Source organism: Acanthaster planci, linkage group LG01 (assembly GCF_054643075.1).
Source record: "Acanthaster planci isolate LZ-2023a linkage group LG01, COTS_SCS, whole genome shotgun sequence".
In the NCBI taxonomy this organism is placed as follows: Eukaryota; Metazoa; Echinodermata; class Asteroidea; order Valvatida; family Acanthasteridae; genus Acanthaster; species Acanthaster planci.
This window is the reverse complement of record NC_141777.1, coordinates 36,275,067-36,291,591: the sequence shown is the minus strand read 5'-3', so window position 1 is coordinate 36,291,591 and position 16,525 is coordinate 36,275,067. Positions and strand designations below refer to the sequence as shown.

Genomic DNA, 16,525 nt, shown 5'->3' with positions numbered 1-16,525 from the left:
AGCCAACTGCCATTTCAACCAGTCAGGCCAGTTGCGGCTAAGAGTTACACACACACATACGAAAAACGGCAGCAGCCAATTTCCATATCTTGTGTACACGTATCGATTGCAGCCAGTCAACCATTTGGTCTTTAATTTTGATCTGATTTGGTTTATTCACTATTTCCACAAAATATTATCACAAAAAATAAATTAAAGAAAAGCAAACTCAACAATTCCCAAAGTGAAACTACATGTAGTAGGGATAACGCAACTTCCACTGCGGTCATGGCTCATCTTCACAAGTACCCATGCGAACTGGGAAATAATGCACCTTTTATTGAAAATCCACATGGTTTGACCCTTGGGACTCTTGGGTGGAATGGAGCAGCATTTCTGTGGGTACACAAACTCACAGAACCCCTATTCATGCCCTGTTAAATGTCATGTAGAGCCTATGGCAAAAAAGGCTTTTCTGTGAGGTTCATGGGAGCAGGTGGTGGAGCGAACCCCACAGTTCTGGGGTACCCCACTACCACACGTCCCCTCCTTCTTCCATGGTACTACTACAAGCGTATGTAAAACGAATCATTGTTTCCAGCATATTTTAGCACAGTAGCAAGAAGCCCTGTGCATTTTGCATTGCGCAATGTACAATTTATTTTAGAAAGTGTGTAGCATTTGGTCAATATGCATCGAAAATGTGATGCAATACAGGGGAGATCGAACACGGTACATGTATGTGTAGGCCGGCCCTACCGGCTAAAATTAGGCCTATATATTTTGCCGGCACCAGCTATCAATCCTCAACGACAAAAGATGACAACACTGCACATTACCATGGAGGAATAAAATATAAGAACACATAAGCCTAGTCATCATGCTAGTCCTTCGTGACAGGCCCTAGGCCTGCTCTTCACACACGTCGTACAGTTAGTACTGCAGTGTCAATGACTTGGCCTGCCATGTCTGCAATTTCGGGATGTTTATTTTACAAATTAATTAATTTTACTTAATTCACGATAATACCTGGATTTTTGAAACCACTCACCAAAAACTCATCTTCAAGAATGTGAGGGGAACTAGAACATTTGCGCCAATCCCATTCGGGACAACCACTTGCTCTGCATGCTCAAACTTGAGTTTTGACTTGTTTTGCGTCGCGTCGCGCACCGTACATGTACGACCGCCCCCTACGTCGTCAGGCTAGTATGCCAGTACAGAGATGATATGTATGGGTAAGGTTTTCCGAATACTGGCTCGTCTAGACCTTGGCTTCAGAAATTCACAGGCCGATGAATTAGGAAATTACTACCCGTCATTATATGCTATATTTTGGACACATATGCCATAATTCTATTTGGTCGGATATGTGGATTTGCTCGGGAATTACAAATGTTTGATGGATTTTGGGGACAATCTTGAGCCATCCTTATAAGACACCGGAGTTTAAGAAATGACCACTTGGACGTACCTTCTTTTTTATTTTTTACACGATTAACCTGACTTGAATGAAGGTCATAATAGCTCTGGAGGATTTTTTTTCACAGGAAAGTGAGTTCCTATATTTCATCAGACAAAACTTTCCACGAGGCCCAAAAAACAGTCTTCTCTCACGTCTGAGAACGGAGCAATACTCCCATCGGAATGTACATGTACATGTATGTACAATACACGGTTCATCCCTAGAATCTTGTGTAATAAAAAACATCGCTTAGTAGTGGTCACAGTGGGTGGCCTTGCCTCAGGGTTAACGGTAAATCAATCTGCTGCCCTCAACGACACAAAAGTAGTTGCTTGACTAGTCTGGTTCCCTGCCCAAAGATTCCCGGACGACCCATGATAAAGAATCTTAGGGGTGCACTGAACTAATTCAAGCTCCATTGAAAATAGTGTAAAATCAACCAAGTTTGGAGCCCCATGGCAGGCAACTGAAGTCCCTCAGACAAACAAAATTCAATGTGTTGTTTGGTCCTTCAGATTTCATTTGATTTTCAATTTTTAGTAGGTTAACCAATGAATTTTTTAATTATCCGCCCAAAACAGACTCACCCCCCAAAAAGTGAATGTTGCCAAGCCCTCCAAGCGGCCATTTTTCAAATGACATCCCTCACCTTCCGGGGGCTCTTCTGACTAATTTTCAATCCCATTTTTGTCTGCTTTGCCCCCAGATGGGTGCCCCTGAATCTACAGAGATGATTCTGGGCCATACTGACACAATTCCACCATTTCTTGGCCCAAACAGACCCCTCTTTTCGAAACAATCTCTGGGGGGTACTTTTTGTGTGCCTCCGCCTGGCGCAGAATTTTCCTTGAATTGGGACACTGCACCCTTAGGGGTGCAGGACACTAATTCAAGTGAGAATTCAGAGTCTGGCCAGCTCATTAGCATTAAAAGTGCTCCCCCACAGTATCTTTTGAAAAAGGAGATTGTTTGGCCCCCAAAATGATCAGATTGTGTAAATCGTTGCCAGGATCAACTCCCTGGGTCTTTGAGCTTTCATATGAGAGAACAAGGGATAAAAACTACGGTTGAAAAATGGTCCTAAGTGCCAGAGAAAGTTGAGGGTTGCCACTTGAAAAATGGCTGCAATCAGACTACGGAAAAATCACTTGGGGTGATTTTGTTTTGTGGGAATAATTAAAAATGTAATTGGTTAACCCATACAAAATTGAAAAGAAATTGAAAGATAAGTGACCAGACAAGAATTTCATTTGTGTTTCAGAAATCTCAGGGGTGTTGGCGTGCATGCTATTGGGCCCTGAACGGTGCTGATTTTACACTGTTTTCAATGGGGCGTAACTAGTGGACTGGACCCTTAGGCTGCATCCGAATCTCTTGTCTAGAGCTAGGGCTCTTTTCCAATACTCGACTTGAGCTTCGCTCCCAAAACCAATCCCGATTGAGGGCCTGAAGCGTTTAAATTAAATTGGATTACTGTAATTTCTTGCTCTCTTGCATCTTATTTGATGTTTTGCGTCACTACTGGACTAATTACTGCGCTTACAGCTTCAAAGTCAGCTAGTTAAAAACCAGGTGAAGCCTGAGACGGAGCCGCAGTTGAGTATTGGAAAACGGCCTAAGTCTAGGTCTTCGCACCACTGAAAAGGACAATAGACTTAGCCGTAGCTCTGGAAGCCCGTTTCGGACACGGCCTTGGGTCAGCGCCCACGGATATAAATATATATGACAAAAGGGGCAGAGGTCATAAGTTGAAAGCCTGGATGTTTTCGATTTCATTCTCTTACGTGGTGGGTTGTGATTCTGCTGAGTGTTCCCTATAGTGTAATTCGACCACCAGAATTAGAAGCCATTACTGCGGCGGCACAACGCTCGCGGACAGGTGGTACGCGCGCGTTACTTGCCTCTTTGACCAACAGGGTGTCGCAATTTGCCAAAAGCACACGCGCGTCAAGCTAAAGAAAGTGCGTGTGAGTGCGATGTCACCGACTTACATCTAGATTTCAACCTCATACCAATGTCATTATCTTAATGGTGTGATTGAAGTGTATCCTTCTCAGGGACAGTTGAACAAGAAGAGCCTAACTCTACCGCTAGCAGTTTCAGGCTGACTTCTGTTTACGCACAGGACTTTGGTTTCATCTCGCAGACATAGCAGTTCATGACTTCGGTTTGATGCGGTACGTCGTTCCACTGACTATTTCCAGCGTTCGCAGCAGCTGCATCTTCGTTCCCATGGTTGTTGTTGGGTTCACCCGGCGCGAAGTTTGAAAAGGAATCAAGAGTACCATCATCTTCCATCCAATACCATGAACCTCCATTAAGGACGCCATTCGCCTTGGGTGCGACTCAAGCCAAGATTAAAATGCCCACATCAGTTGGAAAATTTCATTTTTGTTTGTTCTGTGATTCAATAAATCCTAATACACGGCCATACTTAAACTGCAATTGAAGGGTCAAAAACGACGTTGAACGCAGTTGTTATTGTTGTTATTTGGTGTTAGAAATTCAAAATCTGGTAAGGGCTCACGGCAGTACCCATTAATTTAGTGCACTTGTTTTTAATTAAGGGATGTTCAATCGTTTGTATATTATATTTTGCGGCAAAAGCAGGACTGAACCAATACCATAATGAAGCAAGAGAGCGCGTATATAGCCTACAAGTTTAACAAGGAACTTCCAACATGAAGGTGAAAAGATAGGCTGTCGTCCCGCATTTGGACCCTTGCGTCTGTGGACTGTTCTTGATTTCACACTTTGAAATGACTTTCAGCATTCTTGGGCGTATTTTGGCGACCCGAACCACGGACATGCTCCAGCTATGATTATTGGTTAAGCGCTTTGGCTCTGTCGGATGACGTAACCATTTCCGCCCTGAGAGTGTTCGAAGTTCGAGTCACAAATATGTTTCTGGTTAGGGCAAGCCAAACCCCCAGCTGAAGGTTTGAGTTGGTTCATCGCTGAAGTTCAACATGGGGGAAAATAAGTAGACAGTATTTGGTTGCAAAGTGAATTTAAGGCTTGGGGCAGAATCTGCTCCCTCTTCAACATTTTCTCAAAAGTCATTGCATTGCAAAGCTTAAGGATTTTGACCAGTGACATCTTGCGGTCAGTTTGACACCAGTCTTGTAAGACTAGTCGCTTCATCTGTCAGCAAAAACCTCTCCTGAAACGTTGTATAGGCCTCGGCTTGAGAGCCCATAGCTGAATACAACTTACCCAATCCAGTACCAGTCGTGACAAGCATGTGGTCTGTGCCTTCGGAAGAACTCAGTGATCCAATTCTGGTCGGTTCCACTCCTGATAGTAACCAGCCAGCCCCCTTCAAGCTGACACCTCTCCTCTTTTTTTCAAAAATATGACTGGTGCGTTTTAAAGATAAAATTTAATAACGTATGTCACGTATGGTTGTGTGGCGCGTTGTATACAGAGGATGCATATATTTCCATCATAGGACTGTGAACTAGCAGTCAGGAATTCTTCGAGTCTTTTCTTCCTGAGGTGTTAATCAATCTTTTCGTTTTTTATCATTAGATAACAAACTGTAATGCAAGTACATGTAGTATGTAAACCCGTCACATTCAGGAAAACTTGCATTTAATCAGTTATTCATATGTGTTTGATTTTGCACAGACAGGGGCGAAATTAATCACTTGCAGGATGAGTAGAAAGGGTACCGCTTGAAATAAATATACGTATAGAATTAGACAGCCTCATTTTACCCCGATAAACATGTTTTGCGAACAGGAACATTCTCAGTCCTTTTTAGTGGTTTTCTCATAAGTGACAGATGAATAAGCAGCCTTTTAAAGGAGTTCCGAATAGATAATGTTTGTGAATGAGAAGTGTTGACCCTTTGATATAATTATCTTTTGTTTAATTTTGGCAGGGTGGACTGATAAAGTTGAGCTGGTGTTATTAAAAATGTTCAATTTAGCAAAGTAAACTAACTGCACAGATGAAAATGCTGAAAAAAGGTAGACATTCCATCAAGAACTTCATATGAAAGTCAGACACTGCAGCATTATGTGTAGTATGATTTTCAAAGGAACAATGCACAGCATAATATCAGGAATTATAATACCAAAATAGTATTAACGAGTGTTGAGAACATTGAGTAAAATGAACAGGCGAATTACAACATGTATAAAAAAAACCAAAATTATGGGCAAATTATGTGCGCATTCTGAAAGTGAATACACAAAGATCACGGACATTATAAAAATAAGCCTCCAACTGTCGGATAATTTTAGGCCATAATCACTCCATTAAACAGTTATGTAGTAAAAAGTACTGAGGTGGAAAGGACTTATTAATCCTCCGGACCTCTTTATTTGACTAGCACTTTCTTCACAGCTTACTAATAAGGATTCAAGGCAGAGTAGGTTCATTTTGACCACTGTTTTACAGACAAAATTTTCCAAAACTGGATGCGTCTAGTGAAGATTATTTACATGTGAAGTAATTGCTAAGTACATAAAAAATATGACGTTGCAAAATGTTAAAAACAAAAGTGTCTGATTTTAATTCATTCAAACAGAAAGCCGTTTACCAAAACTTTCGATACATTTATCATTCACACATTTCAAAAGAATTACTTCTTCTTTGTACATCTCTGTACATTGCTCTCATTTACAACAAAGACAATGCAAGTATTTAACTTAAAGAAAATAACACTTTATCACGTAATCCTGTGTGCCAGCAGATCCATTGGTGCCAAATGCGCAAGATGACAAGCGTGACATGACAAGTACTTCAAGTACCGTCAATGATGAGACAAAATACAACAAATGCCAACGATTAATCCCGTCCACCATACACAGTAGCCGGTCTTAAACTAAGCGCATACAAGCATTCGGTCCCTTAGTCATGATACCTAAGATAAAGTCCTTCCCATTGGTCGCGAGCGAGCCCGTTACGTGCCGGTATTAAACAGTTGGCTCACGTGCGATGTGCGTCTCCATTTTGATATGGAGATCGCTTACTACAGCTCCAGGGAGGAACATAGGCCTACCATAACATGGGGGGTGGAGAAAGGATAGTAAATTTTTTAATAAAATCTTAAGAAATTTGTAAGTTTTACACTTGTTTTGATTTTTTAGTTCAAAAGGCATTATGAGTGGGAATAAATATGTGCTTCACCAGTCTTAGACCGTCTGGGGAGATAATGCCCGAGCCGAGTCACGTCAAATCGCCGGGTGCGGGAAGAATTCTGCGAAATCTGACAATATGTAACCCGTGCAAAATCAAATGGCGCCACCATTAGCCCACAAAATCAGAATTACACGGCACCTATAATTTCTCTTGTTAGTGACTGGTAAGCCTGGTGGTTAAAAATCCATTAAACCAAACCAACCCTACTAAATACATATCAAACCATACATCCTTATCCATGTATATACTTAACTTATATATTACAAATAAAACCAGAATTATTTTGAATCCAGTTTTGGGCACGAAATCATGAAAATCAAACACGTTCAGCCATCTTGAATTGGGTCCAGCCATTCACTGAATTGCAAAGAGGCCAAACCTTGGTTTCTGAACCTGAATATGATATACTTGTATATCCTGAAAGTTTACGACATATACAGTATTTGAAATGCAAGATAAAGCTTGTTAACAGTGCACAGCCTGAGTTCGACAGAAATGTTAATCTTACAATGACAATGAATTCTATGTCCTTAATTTTGACGCACATTTGGTGGGAAATTGATGACACAACAGCCAATATACAAGACGGAATAAACCGTATATGATAAAACCATAAAAAGCAAGAACGGAGAAGTACAGCACAATACACAAAAATCCAAAGAGAAAGACATCACAACAGGACATGCTCAGATTACCAGTCTTCTGGACGTTAACTCTGCCATTATCCAATCTCTTCTCCTCTTTCTTGCAATAGAGTTGGATGTTCACATCACATCCACGCATTGGATTGAAGTCCAGTGCGTCGCAGTATCTGCGTACAGTATCTGAGTAAGAGCCTCTCGGCACATATTGATAACCACGCTTTTCAAACACCAGTTCGAGTCCAGCCGGGGTGGCGAAGCCATTACGAAACTCGCTGTCACCGTCGTGGTCGTTGTCAATGTAGAGAACGTGACATCCGGGTTTGATGTTACGAAGTATGACACGCAGGGCACTCCCTTGGCTCTTGTCAGCCCGAAGAAAGGCGCCGAGAAGGACTTCACAAGTGTAATAAGATCGGCTTCGACGACAAACTGGTGGATTTCATTGGTCAATCCCGCGTCCGTGACAAGATTACATCTCTTGTAGCTGACACGGAGGTGCCTTGGAAGGTGGTAGGCAATCATATCCCAAGCCTTTTTCCAGCTGGGGTAAAGGTCCAACACGAGGCAATCTAACATCGGCGGAGAGGCGTAAGTCTGCCGAAGAAAAGTGTCCAAACCAACCAGGTCAGATCCAGGCCCACCTCCAACACAGCACACCTTCAGTTTCTTTCGATAAGCCCAGTCACCATAGCCTGCTCTAAGATCTGTGGACTGCAGTAGCGCGTAGCACACGAGGTTACAGTGCTGCACTAAGTACAGGAACACGTAAGCTGCACGGTTGGTGGCCTTTTCCCAGTCAGAGCGGTAACGGGTGGAGGCCTGGGAGAGACCCACTCTGTACTTCTGGGAGATTTCTCTCAACGCCGTCTTGACTTCGTTCAACCATGATGAGCCATCGACTTTCCAAAGGAGATCTGGAATGACGTTAGACAGTAAGGCGCGAAAGAAAACCGCCACTTCAGTTTGGATTTTCCTTTTTTCTACCTCCATTTTTTTTCTGTGAAATAAGAAACAAAAAAACGTATTATCCAGTAGGATTTGGAACTACCAAAAAGGGTAAAACAGAATTACATTGACAAGTGATAGACTGATTACGCCCACTGACCCATGTGAGATGTGGTGGGTATCAAACATCGACAAAATGACGTCTTCCCGTAGCAAAGTGTGTCATATTAAAGTGTCATTTTTCAAAAACAATGCCGACGGTCGGTGTGCTGATCGAGTACTATACCGAAAATCGGCTTAATTTTGGTAGAGCACACTTACATGTTAAAAACACTGTGCTATGGGAGGATGCCGTGTTTGTTGGTATTTAATACCCACTATAGGTCACGTGACTTAGTGGACATAATCGGTTCATTCCATTCTCAAATATTCCCAGGGATTTAATGTCAGTCAATAATTTGTTATGAAAGCAGCGACCTCCCAAAAAACATGCATATTTCAACTCGAAATCTTTCGAAAAGCAGAATACGGGAACCTTTGGGGTTACGGATGTTATATTAAACACAGAGGGCTGCAGTATGCCCCATTCTTTTCCAGGAGATTAAACGACTGGTCTTAAGTGATTCAGTGAGCTTTCTTCTGATGGTTTTGCTGAGAGGAACTTCAAACTGTGAGCTATGGACAGTTTAACTTTCTATGCTCATCCGGGAGCTTTCGCAACATGAATGCACGGCGAAGGGAAAAAAGTTGACTTGTCGCAATGTGCAGCAATTCTGCGAAAGGTCACGAAGCCTCCGGATGTCACAGAGAGTTTTGAACTTCCACAGATGTCCGTTTCCCGAAGTTCTTACCCTCAACGGGATCGTTGGTGAATCCAATGAGGACCACCTCTCCAAAACAGGAGGTGTCAAAATTTAGTTGAAATACTTTATAAGCAAAAGGCTAGATTTCATTTCTCTTAATATCCAAAGCATATGAAAAAATACCGAAATTTAGCCTCACCCTCAGAAAGGCCTTACAGGTCACATGAAGAAATTCCCTAAGTTTGTACCCCCCCCGAAACAAAATTGCCCTTCTCCCCGAAAATTTGTTTCTGGGTCCGTCTTTGAACACCGTACCGAGTCGATTGGTAGTCAGCATTTCAGAAGCAACAAAACAAGTTTTCTGCTACCCCACTCACAGCGAACGCGAACTTCGACATTAAATGAAGTGCGACCATGAGCACATACTTCGATCGATCGCGTGCTGCGTCAGTGACTCTTTATCAATATGTCATCAGAGTCCATTTAGATTTTACTCAAGAGCCAAATGACATTCCTGGGTTTAAGCAATAGTTTCGCAATACTCAGATATTCCCTCCAGCGCTGGGGAACGATTTCTCAATCCTGTTTTCATGACGCTCACTCTGTACGAGCCAATCAAGTTCAAGAGTTAGATTTCTGTGGTGGGGAAACCCCTGATGACTAACAATACACGGAAAAGGGGTCTACAATCTCTAGCATGGAGGCAGCAAAAAACTGATTTCTTGAGATGGCAGTATCTTATGTTGAGGCGCAAGATACGAGGACTGAATATGTAAAAGTAAACAGGCGAACATTTCGAAAGGCTACTAGGCACAGATAGCTTGACGACACTGCGGTAACAAAAGTATGACGTGTCAGATTATAAGAATTCCCATAGTGTGTATGTATCTGTACTTGAACACTGGAGTAATAAATACTGCCACACTTGGGTAATCCCATTCAACACACTCCATAGATTTTTCTCAACGGTTTCATCATTTCAACCGCTCGATTCTGAACTGGAACATCATAGCTATCAGACCTTCATCATCAGACCTTAAGCTGACGTGTATTAAACAGGCCGTGCAAAGTCAAGGTCCAACCATGGGGGAATCTCCCTTGGTCGGTAATAGCTAACTGTAAGCACAACGGCATTGTCTGCAGTCTGCTTGGTTGAAAAGCCAATAAGATCGATTTACCCAGCTTAGCACTATATGGGGGACAAACTCGATGTTTTGGTTCTTTTTGATAGACGTGTCTTACATGAGCACTATTTATAAAGTGGAATTTCCTCAGCACGGGTGAAAAATCATTGCTTCACGCAATCGCTCGAGCCAACTACGGTGGCTCACATTCGCCGCCTCATAAATCGAGTTTCATCCGCTACGTTACACACTTTATATCGTCCTATACTTGGGACTTAAAATGATGCACACGTAGACTGGCGAATTTCGTAAGCCACTGAAAACTTGTACACAATTCTGGAATTTCTCGATGTCATTGCCCTGCCACAGTAGCGTGCAACTCCTAATTACCTTAATTCCGGTTTTCTTTTCAAGGACCCTTTTGAAATAATTGTATTTGTAATTATGGTGACCTCTCAAAATCAGTGCAATCCGGAAAGTCTGTTCACAACTTTGTCTAAGGTAGTTATCAATGTGAATCACTAAAGGGATTCAAGGAGAGCTAACTCTCTCAAGACAAAACAGTGAAAACTTTACCCTTAAGCACATGAATCCCATATCTATTCCTCTCCAAAAGAGTAAAAACCACTCAAAAAAGTAGCGGTGGGTAGCCAGATTGGGTGTCAAAAACGAGTGAAAAGCACCCTAAAAGAGTGCAAATCATTCAAAAAGAGGAGCCATAATATGGATAACTCTTTTTCGAGTTATCTTTTATATGGCTCCTTAGATGAGCGGCAATTGCACTCTTTTGGGGTAGTTCTCACTCTTTTCAGGGTGGTTTTTACTCTTTCAAAATGCTCATGATGATGTTGATCAGGAGGATTCCTCTACGGACAGAGAGAACTTGGAGTCCGTGAAGAAAAAGAGACCTGGAAGTCCAATGTTAACACTATCCACCCTGCATGGTGGAAAGGACAAATGTAACCGGAAATGTAACGCACTACAAAGGACATTGAAGTCCTGTTGAGTAGGGGACACATTGAAGAGGCCTCTGTAACCCGCTTTGTCCCCTTTTAACTGTGCTTTTAATATGGGTCTTTCCATGTCAGACCAACACACTCTTTGACCTTGGGTCTTCAGATTTTGATAAAAATTGCTGTACTTGTAGATATCATTTTAATGAATATATGAAAATGTGGTATCAAAATATCAAAACATGCTCTTTTCACTGATGCTGTGGAAATTTAGCTTTGTAAATCAGGACTCAAGATGACCTTTAACATGGGTCATTGACCTTTGACCCCATTTTAAAAATAAACTGAATACTGTTCATTTTGGTTGATCTCTGCCCTAACCACAGAAGGGCAGATTCTGCTAAAAATTGGCTAAATAATAATTTATTATTCATTGATATCTACAAGTACAGCAATTTTTATCAAATCTGAATACCCAGGGTCAAAACGCGTGTTGGCCTGACATGGAATAACCCATTATGCGTAATAAAACTGTATACTGAAGTAGTGTGGTGAACGTTTCAAGGCCAAATTTAGAGAATTAATTTATGGAAATTAAACAATACACGAATGTGTTTTTATAGTTATAAATACTTTCTGCATTAGGCCCTACTTTTTATTGGAGCATCATTTATTCCCTTTGAAGTGCCTCTTACCGAAAATGCTTTTAGAAGGTATACGATTCTGAAAAACTGGAGAAGAAAGGATTGAACGACATTAAAGGAAGGAAATTTATGAAATATTTTTGCAGACAGTTTGCGGACTGAAACAAGTTTGCGGAAAACCTTTCAGTCATAAGAAGCCAGATTAGGAAGGAGCGGCCGTTTCGAGGCAGACAAACAAATAAACATGTACAAAACGACCAACACAACAAACAAATGCACACATTTCGCATTTCTGACAACAGAATTTATTTAAACGAACAAGAGAGTTTTTCAAAAGCTGCTTCAAGTAAAGGTACACATGAAAATTGAAACTACATGTAACTACAAAAGAGCAATATCTTTTAGTTCATTTCTACGGGGTGCAATCAACAAAAAGTCTCTACCTTCATTTTTTTCAAATTTCACAGGAGTTGCCATTTCTTCCCGATATATATAGTGCTCTAATAAAAAAACACAGTTCAAACGACCTCATGGCAGAATTTTGTGCACCAGCAAATAAATCTAGGTGTACAAGAATGTGTTTAAAAATGTGTAATAAGTTTGTTGAGTCCTGCCAGTCATGTTACATGATGGAGGAGAATTCAAATAACGAATGTTTACGAATGGTGGTAAGAATAACGAATGAAATCATTACTTCCACTGCACGAATGCCAAAATAATAAGTTACCTATTTTATTTTATTTTATTTTATGTTATTTCTACTTCATTTAAATTTTGTATATTAAGATATTAAGGGGCTGGATGAACTCTCTTTATATGCAAGTTATCGTTTTCCTTTCTCAGACCAACAATAAAATCGCGACATGAAGTTACCACCTTGCGAATCGGTTTAAGTCTGATGACTTGCTGTTGACGTGCAACCCAAAATTTACTCATTCGTATTAGAAGCATCAACATCATTTACGAATTCAGACATTTCCTCATTAGTTAAAATAATTTTTCGTTCGCCATTTTGTTCGAGAGGCTGTGTTACAGATCTTTCCATGTCTACACGCAGGTAATGCATGCATGGTCTGGATTAAAACATGTATACAAATAATCACGACGTCAAAAATTACGAAAGGAAGCAACATCGAGGTGTAGAATAATTGGGCTCGCGCCTATACGGACTTGTAAAGTGATCATGCCTTGTGGGTTTCCGTCGCTGGATATGAATGACAGATTGTGCAAGTTAACACCGCATGGGCTGTACATGTATTTAAAAAAAACCAGATCAAATTTACGAAGAAATGCTCCGGAACATTTGACCCTACATTTCTCACACTCTATATTGTCTATTGATTTTCATATACTTACAGCGTGAAATCAATTAAAAAAAACAGGCAATAAAAAGCGTACCCGACTAAAGCATAAAAGGCAAGAATGAAGAAAAGAAACACAACAACACACAAAGCTTCACAACAGGACTCGCCCTGATTCCGGGCATTGTGGACCCTGTGATCCCTATACACAAATGTCTTCTCTTCTTTCTTGCGATAGAGTTGGATGTTCACATCACAGCCACGCATTGGATTGAAGTCCAGTGCGGTGCAGTAACTAATTACAGTATCCGAGTAAGAGCCACTCGGCACAGATTGGCAACCACGCTTTTTAAATACCACTTCGAGACCAGCCGGGGTGGCGAAGCCAGTGCGAAACTCGCTGTCACCGTCGTGGTCGTTGTCAATGTAGAGAACGTAACAGCCGGGTTTGATGTTACGAAGTATGGCACGCAGGGCACTCCCTTGGCTCTTGTCAGCCCGAAAGAAGGCAGCCACTGCCGAGAAGGACTTCACCAGCGTAATGATATCAGCTTCGACGACAAACTGACGGATTTCATCTGTCAGTCCTGTGTCCGTGACAAGATTACATCTCTTGTAGCTGACACGGAGGTGCCTTGGAAGGTGGTAGGCAATCGTGTCCCAAGCCTTTTTCCAGCTAGGGTAAAGGTCCAAAACGAGGCAATCTAACATCGGCGGAGAGGCGTAAGTCTGCCGAAGAAAAGTGTCCAAACCAACCAGGTCAGATCCAGGCCCACCTCCAACACAGCACACCTTCAGTTTCTTTCGATAAGCCCAGTCACCATAGCCTGCTCTAAGATCTGTGGACTGCAGTAGCGCGTAGCACACGAGGTTACAGTGCTGCACTAAGTACAGGAACACGTAAGCTGCGCGGTTGGCGGCCTTTTCCCAGTCAGAGCGGTAACGGGTGGAGGCCTGGGAGAGGCCCATTCTGTACTTCTGGGAGATTTCTCTCAACGCCGTCTTGACTTCGTCCACCTTTGATGAGCCATCGACATTACGGAGGAGATCCGGAAGGACGTAAGACAACAAGGCGCGAAAGAAAACCGCCACTTCAGTTTGGATTTTGCTGTTTTCTGCCTCCATTTTTTTTCTGTGAAATAAGAAACAAAAAAACGTATTATCCAGTAGGATTTGGAACTACCAAAAAGGGTAAAACAGAATTACATTGACAAGTGATAGACTGATTACGCCCACTGACCCATGTGATCTGTGGTGGGTATCAAACATCGACAAAATGACGTCTTCCCGTAGCAAAGTGTGTCATATTAAAGTGTCATTTTTCAAAAACAATGCCGACGGTCGGTGTGCTGATCGAGTACTATACCGAAAATCGGCTTAATTTTGGTAAAGCACACTTACATGTTAAAAACACTGTGCTATGGGAGGATGCCGTGTTTGTTGGTATTTAATACCCACTATAGGTCACGTGACTTAGTGGACATATCGGTTCATTCCATTCTCAAGAGCCAAATGACATTCCTGGGTTTTGAGCAGTAGTTTCGCAATACTCAGATATTCCCTCCAGCGCTGGGGAACGATTTCGCAATCCTGTTTTCATGAGGCTCACGCTGTACGAGCCAATCAAGTTCAAGAGTCAGATTTCTGTGGTGGGGAAACCCCTGATGACCAACAATACACGGAAAAGGGGTCTACAATCTCTAGCATGGAGGCAGCAAAAAACAGATTTCTGGAGATGGCAGTATCTTATGTTGATACGAGGACTGAATATGTAAAAGTAAACAGGCGAACATTTCGAAAGGCTACTAGGCACAGAACGTTGACGACACCGAGTTAACAAAAGTATGACGTGTCAGATTATAAGAATTCCCATAGTGTGTATGTATCTGTACTTGAACACTGAATTAATAAACACTGCCACACTTGGGTAATCCCATTCAACACACTCCATCGATTTGTTTCAACGGTTTCATCATTTCAACCGCTCGATTCTGAACTGGAACATCATAGCTATGTCTAGATCCCAAACCAAATCCTCGGGTAGGGGTGAAAAGGGGGAAAATGTCTGAGATGGAAGGCTAAACCTGGAGGGGTCCTACTCACCTTGGGGAGGAAGGGAAATGAAGCTATACGAAAACGCGCTCTTGCCTCTTTGTGTACTATGAGAACTTAAACAGGATGTGCCTTTGGGGGAAGGGGGAATGTCCACCTATGCGCCAAAGTGGTAACGTGGCCCGATTTCACTGAAGATTCGTGTAACACTTCTCCCATCTGAATATGCAAACTGATTTGACGAAATAGTAAACAGTTCTGCAAGGCCAACCGAAAATCCTGGACTTAGCTCGAAATAATGTTGTAGCCCCCTACACACTACATGTATTGTATTTCATTTCATTTCATACTTATTTTTAAAGCTCGAAGCTCATTCTTGATCTTTTTCGATGGTTAGTGAAAACGTCTATCATTCTTGGAAAAGTATACGCATGGGGCTGCACTCACGGTGGAGCTCAAAACATCTACGGAAACCCTTAGAAACCAACTAGTAACCAAATCTCTGCAAAGTCAGCATGTCAAACAAAGAGAACAGGTGTTACTGTTAATGAAGCATTTCAGAATGTTAGGATCCTAAACATACAGTGATTCATTGCACAGTGGTGGTACAATACTCACATGTACATGTATAAGAGATATCGCAGAGTTGCAAACTCACTGAACGTCCGATGCTTGTAAGACGTCCGATCAAGGGGCGAGTGCAGGCAGACCTTAAGCTGACGTGAATTAAACAGGCCGTGCAAAGTCAGGGTCCAACCATGGGGGAATCTCCCCTGGTCTGTAATAGCGAACTATAAGCACAACGGCATTGTCTGCCGTCTGCTTGGTTGAAAAGCCAATAAGATCGATTTACCCAGCTTAGCACTATATGGGGGACAAGCTTGATGTTTTGGTTCTTTTTGATAGACGTGTCTTACATGAGCACTATTTATAAAGTGGAATTTCCTCAGCACGGGGGAAAAATCATTGCTTCACGCAATCGCTCGAGCCAACTACGGTGGCTCACATTCGCCGCCTCATAAATCGAGTTTCATCCGCTACGTTACACACTTTATATCGTCCTATACTTGGGACTTAAAATGATGCACACGTAGACTGGCGAATTTCGTAAGCCACTGAAAACTTGTACACAATTCTGGAATTTCTCGATGTCATTGCCCTGCCACAGCAGCATGCAACTCCTTATTGCCTCAAATTCCGGTTTTCTTTTCAAGGACCCCTTTGAAATAATTGTATTTGTAATTATGGTGACCTCTCAAAATCAGTGCAATCCGGAAAGTCTGTTCACAACTTTGTCTAAGGTAGTTATCAATGTGAATCACTAAAGGGATTCAAGGAGAGCTAACTCTCTCAAAACAAAACAGTGAAAACTTGACCCTTAAGCACATGAATCCCACTATAAATTCCACTCCAAAAGAGTAAAAACCACTCAAAAGAAGTAGCGGTGGGTAACCGGATTGGGTG

The 16,525-nt window shown here is 41.9% G+C and overlaps 2 protein-coding genes and 1 pseudogene across 4 annotated transcripts in view; all 3 read right to left on the bottom strand.

The window, feature by feature from the left end:
* Nucleotides 1-1,170, bottom strand: part of mpp5 (membrane palmitoylated protein 5) — a 97,142-nt gene extending 95,972 nt beyond the window's left edge. For both annotated transcript variants that reach the window (XM_022238054.2, XM_022238088.2), the window contains exon 1: nucleotides 1,031-1,170. The gene's annotated coding sequence lies outside the window, so the exon portion shown is untranslated. The remainder of the gene's footprint in view (nucleotides 1-1,030) is intronic.
* A 4,249-nt stretch (nucleotides 1,171-5,419) lies between these two features.
* Nucleotides 5,420-8,229, bottom strand: LOC147800715 (uncharacterized; annotated as a pseudogene).
* Nucleotides 8,230-12,810: 4,581 nt separating this feature from the next.
* On the bottom strand, nucleotides 12,811-16,472 carry LOC147800714 (uncharacterized). Of its 2 annotated transcripts, none has more exons than XM_087146801.1 (2): nucleotides 15,680-16,472; nucleotides 12,811-14,141 (listed from the first exon to the last, which is right to left on the bottom strand). In XM_087146801.1, exons 1-2 carry the CDS (start codon nucleotides 15,685-15,687, stop codon nucleotides 13,061-13,063), a joined length of 1,089 nt encoding a protein of 362 aa, XP_087002927.1. In that variant the 5' UTR covers nucleotides 15,688-16,472; the 3' UTR covers nucleotides 12,811-13,060. The 2 variants fall into 2 exon arrangements, with proteins under 2 accessions (XP_087002927.1, XP_087002923.1); XM_087146797.1 differs by lacking the exon at nucleotides 15,680-16,472 and adding an exon at nucleotides 14,250-14,432.
* Nucleotides 16,473-16,525: the final 53 nt, after the last annotated feature.